The sequence below is a fragment of the Nyctereutes procyonoides genome, unplaced genomic scaffold (genome assembly GCF_905146905.1).
Source record: "Nyctereutes procyonoides isolate TBG_1078 unplaced genomic scaffold, NYPRO_anot_genome, whole genome shotgun sequence".
NCBI lineage: Eukaryota > Metazoa > Chordata > Mammalia > Carnivora > Canidae > Nyctereutes > Nyctereutes procyonoides.
In genome coordinates, this window is record NW_026575020.1 from 24,824,049 (window position 1) to 24,838,343 (window position 14,295).

The 14,295-nt window shown below is 46.2% G+C and overlaps 1 protein-coding gene across 2 annotated transcripts in view; it reads left to right on the plus strand.

The window, feature by feature from the left end:
* SUPT6H (SPT6 homolog, histone chaperone and transcription elongation factor) overlaps nucleotides 1–14,295 on the plus strand; it is a 35,680-nt gene that overhangs the window by 12,875 nt on the left and 8,510 nt on the right. For both annotated transcript variants that reach the window (XM_055319931.1, XM_055319941.1), the window contains exons 4-26: nucleotides 17–93; nucleotides 449–641; nucleotides 877–961; nucleotides 1,777–2,050; nucleotides 2,439–2,540; nucleotides 2,790–2,906; nucleotides 3,528–3,617; nucleotides 3,821–3,963; nucleotides 4,630–4,778; nucleotides 4,930–5,028; nucleotides 6,140–6,269; nucleotides 6,354–6,504; nucleotides 6,680–6,834; nucleotides 7,016–7,211; nucleotides 7,595–7,734; nucleotides 7,850–7,967; nucleotides 8,922–8,998; nucleotides 9,249–9,384; nucleotides 9,684–9,821; nucleotides 9,900–10,067; nucleotides 11,401–11,528; nucleotides 12,664–12,871; nucleotides 13,836–13,983. In XM_055319931.1, coding sequence (XP_055175906.1) covers nucleotides 17–93; nucleotides 449–641; nucleotides 877–961; nucleotides 1,777–2,050; nucleotides 2,439–2,540; nucleotides 2,790–2,906; nucleotides 3,528–3,617; nucleotides 3,821–3,963; nucleotides 4,630–4,778; nucleotides 4,930–5,028; nucleotides 6,140–6,269; nucleotides 6,354–6,504; nucleotides 6,680–6,834; nucleotides 7,016–7,211; nucleotides 7,595–7,734; nucleotides 7,850–7,967; nucleotides 8,922–8,998; nucleotides 9,249–9,384; nucleotides 9,684–9,821; nucleotides 9,900–10,067; nucleotides 11,401–11,528; nucleotides 12,664–12,871; nucleotides 13,836–13,983 — 3,222 coding nt within the window. The remainder of the gene's footprint in view (nucleotides 1–16; nucleotides 94–448; nucleotides 642–876; nucleotides 962–1,776; nucleotides 2,051–2,438; nucleotides 2,541–2,789; nucleotides 2,907–3,527; nucleotides 3,618–3,820; nucleotides 3,964–4,629; nucleotides 4,779–4,929; nucleotides 5,029–6,139; nucleotides 6,270–6,353; nucleotides 6,505–6,679; nucleotides 6,835–7,015; nucleotides 7,212–7,594; nucleotides 7,735–7,849; nucleotides 7,968–8,921; nucleotides 8,999–9,248; nucleotides 9,385–9,683; nucleotides 9,822–9,899; nucleotides 10,068–11,400; nucleotides 11,529–12,663; nucleotides 12,872–13,835; nucleotides 13,984–14,295) is intronic.

Below are 14,295 nucleotides of genomic sequence, written 5' to 3' on the forward strand. Positions count from 1 at the left end.
ACTTTGTTTTCTCCAGCATCTTTTGATGACCGCCTGGAGGATGATGATTTTGACCTCATTGAGGAGAATTTGGGTGTCAAAGTCAAAAGAGGAGTAAGTGTCATTCTTTGTCTCTGTCCCTGGGGATGAAGGAAAAAGCCCTTGAAATTGATTTTGGGGGACAAGACACCTCCAGAACAATTTGGGAAGCATCAGAGAAGAGAATATTGCTCCGTGTCCTTATGCCATGGAGACTAGAGTTGCATCCCACATCTGGGTGCCTGTTAGAAAAAGGTCTATCAGAGTTTCAGGGGTGGGCCTTAGTGCTGAAAGAGCATAACTTAATGTGTTCTTTGCCATCTCCCTTGGTCAGTGGAACTATGGTGGGGATATGAGAATGAGACTAGAAAACAAGCATCCTTATGCTAGTCCCCTCAGGCCCTGATGAGACAGGTTTTCCCACCCCTAGCAAAAATACCGACGTGTCAAAAAAATGTCAGATGACGAGGATGACGACGAGGAGGAATATGGCAAAGAGGAACATGAAAAAGAGGCTATTGCAGAGGAAATCTTCCAGGATGGGGAAGGGGAAGAAGGGCAGGAAGCTGTGGAGGCCCCCATGGCTCCTCCAGAGGAAGAGGAGGAAGATGATGAAGAATCAGGTATGTGACATCAGGCAGGAACGCCTGTGTTTGGGTGGTTGTTGGGATTGCATAGACCCTAAGAGCAGGATGGGAAACCATTCTTCGGCTATAGGGCTTGCAGCATTTGACAGAAAGTTCATTTTTAGGAGCCTCCCTATTCTTCTCACTGGCCTCCTACATAGTGGGAACTAAAGCCATTTAGTCCTGGTTCATGCTCTGCCTCTGAGCACTAATCCCTTCCTTCCTTGCCCAGACATCGATGACTTTATTGTGGATGATGACGGACAGCCTCTGAAAAAACCTAAGTGGCGGAAAAAGCTTCCTGGATACACAGATGCGTGAGTGGGGTCTGGTACAGGGTGGTGATACAGATATCTGAGTAGGTACAGTCAGGAAGGAGGAAGTGAGGTTTCTGCCAAAACTGGGACATCCCAGCTCTCAACTGTTTGGCTTCCTTGCCTTAGATAACCTTTGCTAGGCAAGAATTTCACACTGCTCCTAGAAGCCCTGAGAGCTCTCTACATTATAGGGCCACTGTGGAATCAGGGTGGAGTCACGTGTGTAGGCCTCCATCCAGCCTCCCTCTGCACCTGTAGCTTCATGTTTATTCATTTAAACATTTGCCTTCTAACTGTAATTTTGTTGTAAGAAAACTTTTGTTCTAAGAGGATACTGTAGGGATCCCTGGGTGGCGCAGCGGTTTGGCGCCTGCCTTTGGCTCGGGGCGGGATCGAATCCCATATCGGGCTCCCGGTGCATGGAGCCTGCTTCTCCCTCTGCCTATGTCTCTGCCTCTCTCTCTCTCTCTGTGACTATCATAAATAAATAAATTTTTAAAAAAATTAAGAGGATACTGTAATGCCTTAGCAGAAGATATATCTGCTGAGCAGAATATGGACCTACCTGCCCTTGTGCTGTTTGATTTCCCAACACTGGCACATACCAACCATGGGCTTTTATCTTCCATAAATAATAGTTTTCCCAGAAATCTTCCCTAACTAAGCCTTTATTGCACAGTAAGTATGCTTTTTAAGATTTACCTTTCTCTTAACATTCTGGGTTTCCTTTGGGGCAAGCAGAGGATCTCTGCATGGGCTGCATCTGTTTCCTCTCACTAGAGCCTACGCCAAATGCCTCTTGCTGTCACCCACAGGGCCCTGCAGGAAGCCCAGGAGATTTTTGGTGTGGACTTTGACTATGACGAGTTTGAGAAATACAATGAGTATGATGAAGAACTGGAGGAAGAGTATGAGTATGAGGATGATGAGGCTGAAGGTGAGATCCGAGTGCGCCCCAAGAAGACCACCAAGAAACGTGTGAGCCGCAGGAGCATCTTTGAGATGTATGAGCCCAGCGAGCTGGAAAGCAGCCACCTCACAGATCAGGACAATGAAATCCGAGCCACTGACCTGCCTGAGAGATTCCAGGTAAGAAAGCTTCTTTCCTTCTGCCAATCTGTCATTGCCTGCCCTGAGCCTCCTTGCTCCTAGGGTGGTAGCAGAGAAATAATCTAGTAGTAATCTGATGTTGAATGGTATATAGGAAGTTGGCTTTGAACCCCATCTGACCAGGAAGTGCAGGGAGTCTGGGTTTTAGAGAAGGCTCTTGTGCTGCTTATGCTTCTTGAAATGGCACTCTTTCTTTAGTAGATATATAAGGTGTCTACTTGGTGCCAAGATGGTGCTCTTCTAGGGTGCTGGAAATGTGTGTGTGTGGAACACACATTTGTGTCCTGGAATGGTATATGTAAATGGTATATGTGTTTCCTACACGGGATACAGGGTAAAGTCAGTCTCGTTGTCTTATCCCCTGCAGCTCCGCTCCATTCCAGTCAAGGGGGCTGAAGATGATGAACTAGAAGAGGAAGCTGACTGGATCTACAGGAATGCCTTTGCCACACCAACCATTTCTCTGCAGGTACCCCAAAAAAAAGATCCTCATTTTGTCATGAACCGGAAGCCACTTCATCAAGCTGAAGACCTGCTCCTCCCATGCCCCAAACATCTCTGTGCCTAGTACAGGACAGTATGGGTGTCTGCAGGTGTATGAGAGATTTTTCTAGATTTTATCAGACAAAGTTATCCTCTGACATGAAATAGTTTCATGTGTGGTAAGACAAAACAAGTAACAATGTTATTGCTATTTCTTTCTTTCTTCTGGCTCTAGGAAAGCTGTGATTACCTAGATCGAGGGCAGCCAACCAGCAGCTTCAGTCGAAAAGGGCCCAGCACAATTCAGAAGATTAAAGAAGCCCTGGGCTTCATGCGAAATCAACACTTTGAGGTAGCATCTGAAGCTCTCTAATGGCTCACTGGTTAGAAATTCAGTGGGGGCAGGGTGGGTAGAGGGGCTCCCAGGTGGCTCAGTCAATTGAGTGTCCAGCTCTTGATTTTTGGCTCTGGTCATGATCTCGGGATTGTGGAATCAAGGCCCACGCCAGCGTGGAGCCTGCTTGAGACTCTCTCCATATCCCTCTACCTCTCCCACACCCCCCCACTTCTCCACTTGTGCATGCACGTCCTCTCTCTCTAGCTCTCTCTCAAAAAAAAAAAAAAATTTATTTTTATTTTTATTTTATTTATTTTTTTTTTTTTTTCAGCTAAAGGGTGAGGGTAAGGGGAGCTGCCTGTCAGGTAGAGAGTCCTCTTCTCCTGTCCTCACATATGTCCTCACATTGACTCAAAGAGTGTGAGAAGCAAAGGAGGAGACTCTAGTGATCAGGAGAGTGATGCCACCTGTCTGCAGCATCATCTTCCCCTATGGGGGAGAGCAGGTGCCCTTGATGAGCCTCTGAGGGAGGCCATGTTTCCGACTTGAATTTTCTGGAGCCACTTACCCCTCTGGCAAAGGAGCTTCTTACAGATCTTTCCACTCTTGTTGACTGCGGTCTCCTTGCAACCTTAGGTGCCTTTTATTGCTTTCTACCGTAAGGAGTATGTGGAGCCTGAGTTGCACATCAATGACCTGTGGAGGGTGTGGCAATGGGATGAAAAGGTAAGATGGATCCGTACCCTCTAAGAAGCTGAGGTGGGGACTGGGAACCACTACTTCAAGAGCCTAATAAGCCTCCTGTATGGTGGCAGCCCAAACCTCTCCATTCTGTCAAGCTCTCCTCAGGGTCTCCCGGTAAAGAATAGAGCAACTTTGGGTCTCCAGGGCCAAACACCAGCCCTTACCCCTGCCCTATCTTGTCCTAGTGGACCCAACTGAGGATTCGCAAAGAGAACCTAACACGGCTATTTGAAAAGATGCAGGCCTACCAGTATGAGCAGATCTCCGCTGACCCTGATAAACCTCTTGCTGATGGCATCCGGGCTCTGGATACCACTGACATGGAGAGGTAACATGTGTAGGCTTTATTCCATTACAGAGAGCCCTCAGACCTAAGACGGGCCCCCAGGGAGCAGCGTAACCTACAAAATCCTCAGCACAGGGGCCATCCTTTAGAAATCCAATTTGTCACCACATCAAAAGTGATCTTTTTGGCAAACAAATTCATCTTAGTTATCTATATTGGTGAAAATGGTTAAAAGAATAAGAATGTCACGTTTGCTGATCTGAAAATTCCCTGCATATAAAGTTACTTGGAAACCAAATTATAACCAGAAAGTATCTTGATGAGCCTGCAATCAACGAGTATGGGAGGGGAGCAGATGACTTTAGTGGCCAGTGTCATGAAGCTGGTGGAGTAGGGGGACAGGCTATCTCAAAGACTCTGAACTTTGCTAGAGACATGATGCTTCAACTGTCTTCCCCTTTTTTTTTTTTTTGTCTTTCCATTTTTTATCCATTTCTGATAATCATCATTTGATATATTCCTTCTCTCAGATACCTTAGTTGAAAGTAAGTCATGGTCTGGTGGTGGTGGTGTGTATCTCTAATAATTGAAGAACATAGGCATCATTCCAGTTGAGAGCTTGCTTCATGGGAATTGGGCTTCTTGTAGCAGAACTGGATTTATTCTACTACTCAGTGACAATTGAGGTCTTATGTCTCTTTCCTCCAGGCTGAAGGATGTACAGTCAATGGATGAGCTGAAAGATGTCTACAACCATTTCTTGCTTTATTATGGTCGTGATATCCCCAAGATGCAGAATGCCGCCAAGGCCAGCCGCAAGAAGCTAAAGCGTGTACGAGAAGAGGGAGATGAGGAAGGTGAGTGCTGGAAAGGAAAACCTGGGGAGGCTTGATGGCCACAACATCCCCTGGGATGGCCTGGGCTGAGTGCCCTTTGGGGCTTCTCTACATATGTCAGGTCCTTGGGAGTGACTGGAAACTAGAACAGTAACTCAGGATTTCTTCCCAGGTGAGGGTGAAGAGGCAGAAGATGAGGAGCAGAGGGGCCCAGAGCTCAAGCAGGCCTCCCGCCGAGACATGTACACCATCTGCCAGAGTGCTGGGCTAGGTAAAAGCTAGCTGCTTTTGTATCCTGTGTATTTAGCCCTGAGCAAGGGGAGTTCTTTGATTGCCGCTAGTGAGCAGGAAAAGGATTTAGTCATTTCAGCGAATCACCAGTGCAATTCTGAACACTTGCCCACATTACCAACACCCAGCCCACAGTGATGATCCAACCTTTCCCTAACTACCTGAAGGAATGAGAAGCTCACATGATCAGAGGGATGGAGTCCATCCTATCTTTGAGAGGTTCTTTCATTAAACTGTAACTTCCATCTTAGTTTTGAGCCCAGGAGTCCAAGAAAATTCCTATTTCTGCAGCCTGATAACAGCATGTCGGGTGCTTAAAGGCAAATTTTTTGTGTTTTGTTTTGTTTTACTTTTTTTTTTTTTTTTTTTTTTTAAGATTGGTTGGGTTTTTTTTTTTTTTTTTTTTTTAACAAAGTTTTATCCTTGGGGATCCCTGGGTGGCGCAGCGGTTTGGCGCCTGCCTTTGGCCCGGGGCGCGATCCTGGAGACCCGGGATCGAATCCCACGTCGGGCTTCCGGTGCATGGAGCCTGCTTCTCCCTCTGCCTGTGTCTCTGCCAATCTCTCTCTCTGTGTGTGGCTATCATAAATAAAAATTAAAGGATAATTAAGTTTATCCTTAAGCATATAACAGGATATAAGACAATACTTTGTTGTCATAGGTGGCAACAGATGCTGTGACAGGGAATCCAGATATTTAAACAGGAATGGAATTAAGGGTCATCATTGCCTTGGGCACAAGAAACAACTTACTTTTTGCCAGATTTCTTAATTCCACCTGTAGGTCCCTTCCCCGAGTCCTTCACTTTTAGCTTCTCAAGTTTCTTCTGCTCCTATTTTGGTTTCTGCTTGAATGCTTTATCTTTTTCATCCATCTTTTGGGGCTACTGCTAGTCACCTTCATGACTGGACATGGCACCTGCCGCCCTTTCCCCACACCCTACCCTTTTTCACTATCCGTAAACTTCCTGGTCCTGCTTATTTGTGACCCTTTTACAGTTTAGTTCCCAAAATTGCTGCTCTGGACTTAGAGACCAAAGAGATTTGTCAGCCTAGCTGTTGTCTTACCTTTCACCCTCCTGTTTGCTTTAGATGGTCTGGCCAAAAAGTTTGGGCTTACTCCGGAGCAGTTTGGGGAAAACCTCCGGGATAGCTACCAGCGGCATGAGACAGAGCAGTTCCCTGCTGAGCCTTTGGAGCTGGCCAAGGATTATGTCTGCAGGTAGGCATGCAACAAGTGGCTGGCAGGAAGAGGGGCCTGGGGGCCAAGGCACTGTCATTCTGCAGCTGCCCCGTTTCCCCACAGCCAATTCCCGACACCAGAAGCTGTGCTGGAAGGTGCTCGCTACATGGTAGCCCTGCAGATTGCCCGAGAGCCCCTTGTCCGACAGGTGCTGAGGCAAACCTTCCAGGAGAGAGCCAAGCTAAATATAACCCCCACCAAGAAAGGCAGAAAGGTGAGCTGGTTGAAAGGTTTTGATCTAACATGTAGTCCAACTTTGTGTTCAACTGGATTGAGTTTCTTGCTTTTGTGCTCAGCTGAGCTGTCTGCCCATGAGCAAAGAGGCACTCTTTGCTCCTATGGTCAAGCCAGCCTATTAGTAGGCTGATGATTCCTCTTGCTGTACACAGGATGTCGATGAAGCCCACTACGCTTATTCTTTCAAGTACTTAAAGAACAAGCCTGTTAAGGAACTGAGAGATGACCAGTTCCTCAAGATCTGCTTGGCTGAAGACGAAGGGCTGCTCACCATTGACATCAGCATAGACATGAAGGGGGTAGAAGGGTAAGCAAAGCTTTGAGCTGGGGACTGTTTGGGGGAGAGTTTGATGAGGGGGGCAGGCCTTCAGGAATGTGAATCACAGTTTCAGAGTCAAGCAAGCCATTGTCCCTGGCTCACTTGTGTTTGGGGACATTTGAGTATCCCCTCTCTTCCCCACCCTGACACTACAGTGTTCTCTCCTCAGCTATGGCAATGACCAGACCTATTTCGAAGAGATCAAACAGTTTTATTACCGAGATGAGTTCAGCCACCAGGTGCAGGAATGGAACCGACAGCGCACCATGGCTATTGAACGAGCTTTGCAGCAGTTCCTCTACGTGCAGATGGCCAAGGAACTCAAAAATAAGCTGCTGGCCGAAGCCAAAGAATACGTCATAAAGGTTAAGGCAGAAACTCATGGTCTTTAGGTCATGGTTTCCCCAAACTAGAGCGGAGAGCACAGGAACCCTTTAATAGTGGTCTTCTCTGGGTGGGTAGAGTGTAATCAGGGGGACTGCAAACAAGGCTACAGATCACTCCAAGACCTCCCCATTTGAGGACCCTCTCGGCTCCCACCCCCAATCCAAATTTTTGGCTTATATTGTTGTCCTCTATATACTCCTGTTTCCAAAAGCAAGGTATGCCTTCATACCAAAAGTTTGCCAAGGGCTCAGAGCATGTGCACATGTCGTTAAAACCTTTGCACACACGTGCCCACATCTGCTTCCTTATTAGCACACTTGGTTAGCCTCTTGGCCATAGTATCTGTGTGTCTTCTCCTCAGGCATGTAGTCGAAAACTCTACAACTGGTTAAGGGTGGCACCATACCGGCCAGATCAACAGGTAGAGGAAGACGATGACTTTATGGATGAGAACCAAGGGAAGGGCATCCGAGTCCTAGGCATTGCTTTCTCCTCTGCCAGGTAACTGCCCATTCGTGCTTGCCTGGCCTCACCCCTTCCTTCTCTTAATCTCATTCTTCTCTTACTTATATTCTCTTATTTCTGATTTATTGCACTGTTCTGGTCTGATTGACAGAGATCATCCTGTATTCTGTGCCCTGGTCAATGGCGAAGGAGAAGTGACAGACTTCCTTCGGCTGCCACATTTTACCAAACGGCGAACTGCGTGGAGAGAGGAGGAAAGGGAAAAGAAGGTAAGTGGCTGGGATGGGGTAACCAAGTGTACATCTTAAGTGCGTTTCACAGTTGCACTGGGGATACATGTTTGTGGTCTATACAACATCCTATACAAGACCCTGATAATCTCTTCCTGGTTGCTGAACCCTGGAGTCCTAAGATAAGTCTCACTTTCATAAGCAGTAGATGGCACTCAAGTTCTGGTGCAGAATTTACTTCTGGCTAGAGGCCAAGTCCTAGGCCTTGTGTGCATCTGGGAGCTGCCATTCTGGCCTCTGTTCTTACTAGCATCTGGGTCATACTGTTCCAGGAGCTGAAAGCCAGTGAGGCATTAAGCCAACCTTTTCCCAGCTTTAGCCTTTCAGTGTGTTTATTTTTTTTTTTTACCTCCAAGGAAAAAGGAATTTGAATTCATCTCAGGTATATGTTTCTGATTTTTTTTAACGTAAAGATATCTCCGTTTTGCTGAAGAGGGTTGCATCCTAAAGTAATTTTTAACAATCCTTTTTTTTTTTTTTTTTTAAAGAAAAAAAAAAAAAAGCCTTGAAATGAGATTAGAATAGCCCTATCAGCCAAGCAGTGGTTTATGTTAGCAAAACCTAAATATGTTTATTCCTGGCTGGATCAGTCAGAGGAGCATGCCACTCTTGATCTTAGGATTATGAGTTCAAGCCCCATGTAGGGTGTAGAGACTACTACAAAGAAAGGAAGGAAGAAAGAAAGACCCAGGTTGTTTGATCACAACTGAGTACAAGCCAGAAGCGTAGTAATTTTAGGAAATGTTAATGGATATATAACCAGAGGTCTTAGTCTCATGTTTGTGTTCCAGTTAGACAGTGTGTATGTATCATATACACTTGTAGCTTACTTTTCTCTGGTCTTATAAGGTCTTGGCATTACTTAGGGAGAGCAAACTTTTAGAAAACTCCGTATCTTCAGAGCCATTCAATTCCAATTTTATTTTAATCCAGGCTCAAGACATTGAAACCCTAAAGAAATTTCTCCTGAACAAAAAGCCTCATGTGGTGACAGTCGCAGGAGAAAACAGGTAGGAACACCAGGGGATCAGACTAGACCTAGCTTAAATTCATTCATCTCTTCTTACTGAATCTGGTATGTGCCTCTAAAAAAAGTGAGCATGTGCCTCTGTAGACCCTTGGTAAATTTCCCATCCCCGGGGAGTATTTCATCTTCAAAGCCTTTTCCTCCCCCACCTTACCCACATCCCAGCCATAAGTCTGCCTATCCCTGAGAAACAATTCAGAAAGAGCCCCGACCAACACCCCTCATCCCTCCAGGGACGCCCAGATGTTGATTGAAGATGTGAAGCGCATTGTGCATGAGCTGGACCAGGGCCAACAGCTGTCCTCTGTTGGGGTGGAGCTGGTTGATAATGAGTTGGCCATTCTCTATATGAACAGCAAGAAATCGGAGGTAATGCTGGAGCCCCAGTCTTAGGACCTGCACAAGTGAGAGTTGTCAATCCCAGGGAAATTCATTAGGGAAATGAAGGTGACCAAGGGCACAGGACTGCACTTACTCAACCCATCCCAGGATGCTTCATTTTGCCAGTCATGGCTCAGATTAGGAGCCCTGCAGATTAAATTGGCCCCAGAAAAACAGGGCCCCAGAGGAAATGAGAAAGTCACTTAAAGTCAGAATGCTTTGGACTTCCTTTTGCTGTTGGCACCTGAGGGAACTTAATGGTCCTGCTGGTCCTCATTTGACTCTAGGCAGAGTTCCGGGATTATCCTCCAGTGCTGAGACAGGCCGTCTCCCTGGCCCGGCGCATCCAGGACCCTCTGATTGAATTTGCCCAGGTGTGCAGCTCTGATGAAGATATTCTGTGTCTCAAGTTTCATCCCTTGCAGGTGAGTAGGGTTTGACAGATAAGCCTAGGCAGGCAGAAAGGCACAGTCATCTTATCCCTGCCTGCTGTGTGTCCACAGGAGCATGTGGTAAAAGAGGAGCTGCTCAACGCCTTGTACTGTGAATTTATCAACCGAGTCAATGAGGTTGGGGTCGATGTCAACCGTGCCATCGCTCACCCGTACAGCCAGGCCTTAATCCAGTATGTCTGTGGCCTGGGACCTCGAAAAGGGACCCATCTCCTAAAGGTAGGGTTGGGTTGAATCAGAAAATAAGAAGAGTTCCCATTTCATTGAGTCTTTACACTATGCCAGTATGATTTGGCAAAAGGCCAAAGTTAGGTAAAGAGACTTGTCCATAGTCATCCAACTAGTTAGAGTCCAAGTCAGACTTTAGACTCAGGTGGCCACAGCTGTGCTCTTCACTACTATACCAAGTGGCTCATGGGAAAGATAGCTGTAAACCAGAATTTAAAACAGATGGAAGAGGGAACCCCTGGTGGCTCAGTGGTTTAGCCCCGCCTTCAGCCCAGGATGTGATCCTGGAGACTGGGGATCGAGTCCCAGGTCGGGCTCCCTGCATGGAGCCTGCTTCTCCCTCTGCCTGTGTCTCTGCCCCCCCCCCCCCGTCTCTCTGTCTCTCATGAATAGATAAATTAAAAAAAAAAAAACAGATGGAAGAAAGTAAGAAGGGCACCTGGGTGGCTCAGTCAGTTAAGTGTCTGCCTTTGGCTCAGATCATGATCCCAGGGTTTTTGGATCAAGCTCCATGTCGGGCTCCTTGCTCAGTGGGGAGTCTGTTTCTCCCTTTCTACCTTCCATTCCCCTGCTTATGCTCTCTCTCTCTCTTTCTCTGTTTTTCTCAAAAAAATCTTTAAAAAAAAGTGAAAGTGGGAAAAGTACTAGACACAAACCTCAGGACAGTGATGTATTCAAGTGGTAAAATAGATTTCAGTCAGGAGTTGAAAGGGAATGCAAGGAGCTTTAGAAGCATGGGTAATACTCTTTTGCTTAAGATGAGTAGTGGGGTTGTTGGATATATGTTTTATCGTTAACTTTTTTTTTTAAGTTTTTGTTTGTTTTAAGTAATCACTACGCCCAATATGGGGCTGAAACTCGCAACCCCAAAATCAGGAGTCACATGCTCAGAGCACCTGGGTGGCTCAGTGGTTGAGCATCTGCCTTTGGCTTGGGTAGTGATCCCAGAGTTCTGGGATCAAGTCCCACATCAGGCTCCCTATAGGGAGCCTGCTTCTCCCTCTGCCTCTCTCTGCCTCTCTTCTCTGTCTTTCATGAATAAATAAATAAAATCCTTGAAGAAAGAAAAAAGAGTCATATGCTCTTCTGACTGAGCCAGTCCGGTGCCCCATTATATCATTAATTTTTAAGCCATACGTTAGTTACCTTTGGCAAGTGTAATATAGTTCATTAAAATGATTTTTAAAATAGTAGGGTATAGTGTTAGATATTGAGGCATGGGGAGAGAGTTCCCATCATAGAGGGTTTCCCAGAAACATGAAAGCAGGCAGGGGAGGGGGGAGGCCTGCCTACTGCTCTGGTTCACCCCACACCTCTCCTCTAGATCCTGAAGCAGAACAACACCAGGCTCGAGAGCCGGACCCAGCTGGTCACCATGTGCCACATGGGTCCCAAAGTCTTCATGAATTGTGCTGGCTTCCTCAAGATTGACACAGCCTCCTTGGGGGACAGGTGATGCCCTCTGCCTGGGTGGGCCAGGAGGAGGTCCCTTGGGCTTTGCTTTGGGGATTCAGGGAATTAGGGCTGTCAAAGGGCCCAAGGTATTTGGATTGAGAAATATTTTAAAGCAAAGGTGAGGAACCTCTATTGAAAGTCAAGAGCCTCTGACCTATGGAAAAGATCGGTTCAATTATGTGAAACTTTTTTTGTGTGAGAAAATCATAAAAAGAACCAACTTAACTTCATAAATTAAGGCCAGGATACATACAAGATTTCGTTCAGTAAACACAAACATGTTCTCTTATTACCATCTACCATGGCTAGGTAAGGGTGGGACTGGCAGGGGCAATGGAAAAGGAGTGTGGGGGTATGAGGAAGTAAGGAAGGGGGAGAGAGATTCGTTATGTTTTGAGATGATGTTATTGAGAGAAAGTTCTATTCACTTGGACTTTGGACTTCACCATTGACCTCTTCCTCTCCAGAAGTTATCAACTCAGTCTTTGGAGGATCTTTTCCACGGGCACATAGCTCCTCATTCAGTAATGGAAATCAGTGGGGAAATAGGCTTCAAGTTCTAAAACTTCATTTTCCACCCAGCTTTGCTGTAACACTCCACGAATAACATAGGTCCATGTGAGTGCACGGGCAAGACCAGCCTGGGAAGGCTTTATGGGGGAAAATAGCTGCCAGCAAATTGTCAGAAGTCTCTTTCCCCCTTCTTGTTTTATCTTACTGTAACACTTATTTAAGTTCATTATATAAAATTCAATGTATAGCAGTATTATGCAGAAAGTGGAAGTCCCCCATAATCCCACCCCCCAGAGATAACTACCATAACGATTTGGTGTATACTACAATGTTCCTAAATTTTATTTTTGCTATGCATTTACTAACTACCCATTTACTACGAAAATGGGATCATACGGTTCATAGTGTTTTGCAGTGCATTTTTCACGTATCAGTATATTGTGGCCATCTTTCCATGTCAGCACACATAGATCTACCTCATTATTTTTAATGGCTGTATAGTATTCCATTGTATGGAGGTACCCTAATTTATTTAACCAATTCCCCATTGGTGGACATTTGGGTTGTTACTAGAAGCTTCTTGTTTTATATCCTTGCCCCTTTTCTGCCTTGCCTTCAGCACTGACTCATACATTGAGGTTCTTGATGGTTCCCGAGTCCACCCTGAGACCTATGAGTGGGCCAGGAAGATGGCAGTGGATGCTCTGGAATATGATGAATCAGCTGAGGATGCCAACCCTGCAGGAGCCCTTGAAGAAATCTTGGAAAACCCAGAGCGACTCAAGGACCTGGACCTTGATGCCTTTGCAGAAGAACTGGAGAGGCAGGTGGGTTACAATGTAGAGGCCTGACACAGAAATCATCCCAGGTGGCCTAGTTGGGAGGAAACTCAGGCATCAAATCTCCAGAAAACTTCTGATACTGTTAACATGTGAGACTTGATCCTCTCTTCTCCCTCCCCAGGCTATACTGGGTTTTTCTTTTTTTTTTTATTTTATTTATTTATGATAGTCACAGAGAGAGAGAGAGACAGGCGGAGAGAGAAGCAGGCTCCGTGCACCGGAAGCCCGACGTGGGATTCGATCCCGGGTCTCCAGGATCGCACCCTGGGCCAAAGGCAGGCGCCAAACCACTGCGCCACCCAGGGATCCCTATACTGGGTTTTTCAAGGAAGTGTTCACTCTGCCTCTTAAGGAGCCAAGGGAGTCTTAGACTGATACAGTCACTACAAGGGGGTGCGGGTAGGGATTGCTGTCAGTCAAGTTTTCTTTTAGACCTCCTCCTTTCCTATTTTTTAAGATTTTATTTATTTATTCATGAGAGACAGAGAGGCAAAGACACAGGTAGGGGGAGAAACAGGCTCCTCACAGGGAGTCTGATTCGGGACTTGATCCCAGGACCCTGGGATCACACCCTGAGCCAAAGGCAGGTGCTCAACCGCTGAGCCATCCAGGCGCACCTCCTCTCCTTTCCAGTAGCACAGCTTTGCATGTGTTTATTTCACACATCGAGATTCTGTGAAGCGTTTTTATTCTAGAATGTTGCATGGTTAAGAGAAAACTTGAGAACTTCCTATCTTAAATGTTGAAGGGGAAGAAAAGAGAAGCCCTGATGGGGGCCATTGAAAGCCCTTGTTGGGATGCCTGGGTAGCTCAGTGCATGAATGTCTGCCTTTGGCTCAGGATGTGATCCTGGATTGCCGGGATCGAGTCTCACATCGGCCTCAAGAAAGCCCTTGTGGCTTCAGTCACGAATGGTTGCAAGGCTTTTCCTGATGAGTTTCTTTCCCAGGGCTATGGTGATAAACACATCACCCTGTACGACATCCGAGCGGAGCTGAGCTGTCGGTATAAGGACCTCCGGACAGCCTACCGCTCTCCCAACACAGAGGAAATCTTCAATATGTTAACCAAAGAAACGCCAGAGACCTTCTACATTGGTAAATTCTGTGTCTGGTTTTTAGTTGGAGGAGGATATGTAAGGGTGGGGGGGTGCATTAACTGTATACATTCAAACCAAGCCATGATTCCAACAAAATGAGGCAGGTTTGTAGGTAGAAAGGACTGGGGACTTTTAAGAAGATTATAAATATAAAGTCCTGGACTAGAAGTCAAAACTAAGTCCAAGGTCAAATTGTGTCTTTAACCTGCTGCTGCAGGATCTTTAGGGAGTCACTCATATAGGCTTCATGTTTCCCTGTCATCAAATCAGAAGATTTCTCAAGGAAGGAGGTGAGGGAAACCAGTGGAGA